The sequence below is a fragment of the Sardina pilchardus genome, chromosome 15 (genome assembly GCF_963854185.1).
Source record: "Sardina pilchardus chromosome 15, fSarPil1.1, whole genome shotgun sequence".
Lineage (NCBI taxonomy): Eukaryota > Metazoa > Chordata > Actinopteri > Clupeiformes > Clupeidae > Sardina > Sardina pilchardus.
In genome coordinates, this window is record NC_085008.1 from 10,892,427 (window position 1) to 10,894,926 (window position 2,500).

The 2,500-nt window shown below is 41.4% G+C and overlaps 2 protein-coding genes across 3 annotated transcripts in view; one reads left to right on the plus strand and one right to left on the minus strand.

Moving 5' to 3' along the window:
* Positions 1-2,500, minus strand: part of pde4ba (phosphodiesterase 4B, cAMP-specific a) — a 164,118-nt gene that overhangs the window by 89,695 nt on the left and 71,923 nt on the right. The gene's annotated exons all lie outside the window — the stretch shown is intronic.
* LOC134102308 (uncharacterized) overlaps positions 1,532-2,500 on the plus strand; it is a 1,749-nt gene continuing 780 nt past the window's right edge. The window contains exons 1-2 of the mRNA XM_062556386.1: positions 1,532-1,540; positions 2,204-2,500. The exon at positions 2,204-2,500 is cut by the window's right edge and continues 144 nt beyond it. Of these exons, the coding sequence (XP_062412370.1) occupies positions 1,532-1,540; positions 2,204-2,500 (306 nt within the window). The remainder of the gene's footprint in view (positions 1,541-2,203) is intronic.

The window sequence follows — 2,500 nt, forward strand, 5'->3', positions numbered from 1 at the left end:
AACATACAGTACAAGTACATACACATTCTACTTTTTAAACACAGATATTTTAAAGCACCTTTTCATTTTAACCAGAGACTAAAAGTACACTGTCTGCTCCCCACAAGCAATCTGCACACTTCCCAGACAGCCAGGGAAAGCGCTGCCTCAACTTGCCAATATGTCTTTGGAGGATTAGTCAGTGGATGTCCATGAAATATTCGCATAACTCCTCTGAATTTCATTAGGGCCCGAGCGATATTAAAAGGCCATTACGGTCCGCTCGGCTGGCCTCCCGTCCCTGACATCACATTAGGCTATTACGCAGTAGAGGAGAGTGCTTTTGAATGGCCGCTGAGCGGTGGCACAGGGTCCACCAGGGTACCGCTCCAGACATGGGCAGGGCTGAGCCGGAGTCTAAACATGCAGCGGAAGAGATGCCAGGCCGATATACCTCAGACTCCGTGGGCAGCTAGTAGTGTGGTGTGTGTGTGTGTGTGTGTGTGTGTGTGTGTGTGTGTGTGTGTGTGCTTGGGGGAATGGTGGAGGTGGTGGGGGGCTAGAGAGAGACAGCGGGACACACTCAAACAGCCAATTATCTCCTCTATTTAAACAGTCGATGAGACGCACACGCACTCCCACTCCCCTAAATATAAACAAAGGCACACACACATACAGACTAATCAATTCTATCAGAACAACACATGCCCAGACTATAAGGCTGTGTTTGTGTGGTCTGACTTAATTTACTGTAATTTGTACTAGGACAAATGTATCACACTGTTTAGTGCCTTTTACCAGAGCTGGGCTTTTGGGTAATCTGACATTTAAGTATTAAACAGGTACATTATCTGTGATGATATAATAATAATAATAATAATAATAATAATAATAATAAGAAGAAGAAGAAGAAGAAGAAGAAGAAGAAGAAGAAGAAGAAGAAGAAGAAGAAGAAGAAGAAGACCGACCTAACACAAAGACACACACTAGTATTATGATTATTTAATGTATTCTGTGTTGAGCTGACTGTTGAGCAATATCAATTTCATTACTGATAAATCATTTTATAAGTACATGAACAATAAACTTGAATCTAAGAACTTGAACTTGAACTTGAATAGGCTACTACTACTACTACTACTACTACTACTACTACTACTACTACTACTACTACTACTAATAATAATAATAATAATAATAATAATAATAATCACATTTACATTGATAGTGAAAGAATACAACATTTTTAAATCATTATATTCTAAAATAAGTATAATTATCACTACACCAAAATAGATTATAACAATCTGTCCATTATTTTGTTCATATCAAAACTACAGGAAATATCTTTTTGTTCAAATAAAAACATTCTAAAAGCCAAGTGAAGATTCTAAATTACATCACAGAATTTTAGAACCTTCACCATTGGCAACCTAACCCAAACATAACTTAGACTCTTCACTTTTTATGAATATCGCACACAGAAACGTATTGCTCTTGATTATTTGAGACTTTATTCAACGTTTTTCGGAAAACTTTCCTGACAAACGCTATGGAACCGGTAAGACATTATTCCAAATGGCACTTTCAACACTTGTGATGGATTTCACCTTTTTTGAATGTTTAGAATTTGTTTTAATGTGATATTAAGCCACTGGAAGATTCATAAGTGTAACACATTCTGCTCTTTTACATAATGGATAACATACACCTATTAAATTACAGATATACAACATAGGGCGAGCCACCAGTGGCCCCTATAGCCTCAGAAGGCATGTTGTGCCATCTAAGCATTTTGAGGACTTTTGTCTGGAGACACAACCCGTCTCTAAGAAAAAAGGTCTTCAGACTGGGGAGAAGACTGTTGAAGGCTCTGCCTCCAGCTCTTCCCAGAGTCCTCTCCCTGTGCCCATCCTTTCTGGAGAGATCCTCAGCTGTGGAGACAGTCTTTCAGCTCCACCTCAGCATCACCCTGGATCCTCACTGCCAGCTAGGGATGGATGTCTGAGCACCTGCAAGGTCTCTGGACTCACCCTGTCCACTGCCCCAGAGGCTTCTGAGCATGTGGGTCGCAGGACAAAACAGGCCAAGCCTTGCCGAGTGGAGCACAGACCACAGGTAGAGACTCTTCTCTCATTTCCAATCTTATATGAAATGTCACAAAGAGATCATCTTGCAACCATGTATGTACTTTAAAATAATCATTTTCTCTTACAACCTGTAGGCCCCTAAGCTGAAAAAAGCAGCACAGAAGAAGGAGGCACCACGGGGAAACCGTCAGAAGTCCAATGACCTGATGCAGAGGCTGGAGATAGCAACTATACTGCTGGAATTTGCACAGCAAGTCCCTGACCTGGTCCCAGAGGCTGGATGCAACATCAACATCCAGCAGCAACTTCAGCAGATAAAAAAATTCAGCTCCAAAGGGAACCAAACCAGCTCCGGTCCAAAGCAAGGAACCTTTGTGATAGCACGCGCCTTTCAAGAGGCACCCAGTGACCATGGATACTGCAAGAAGTAC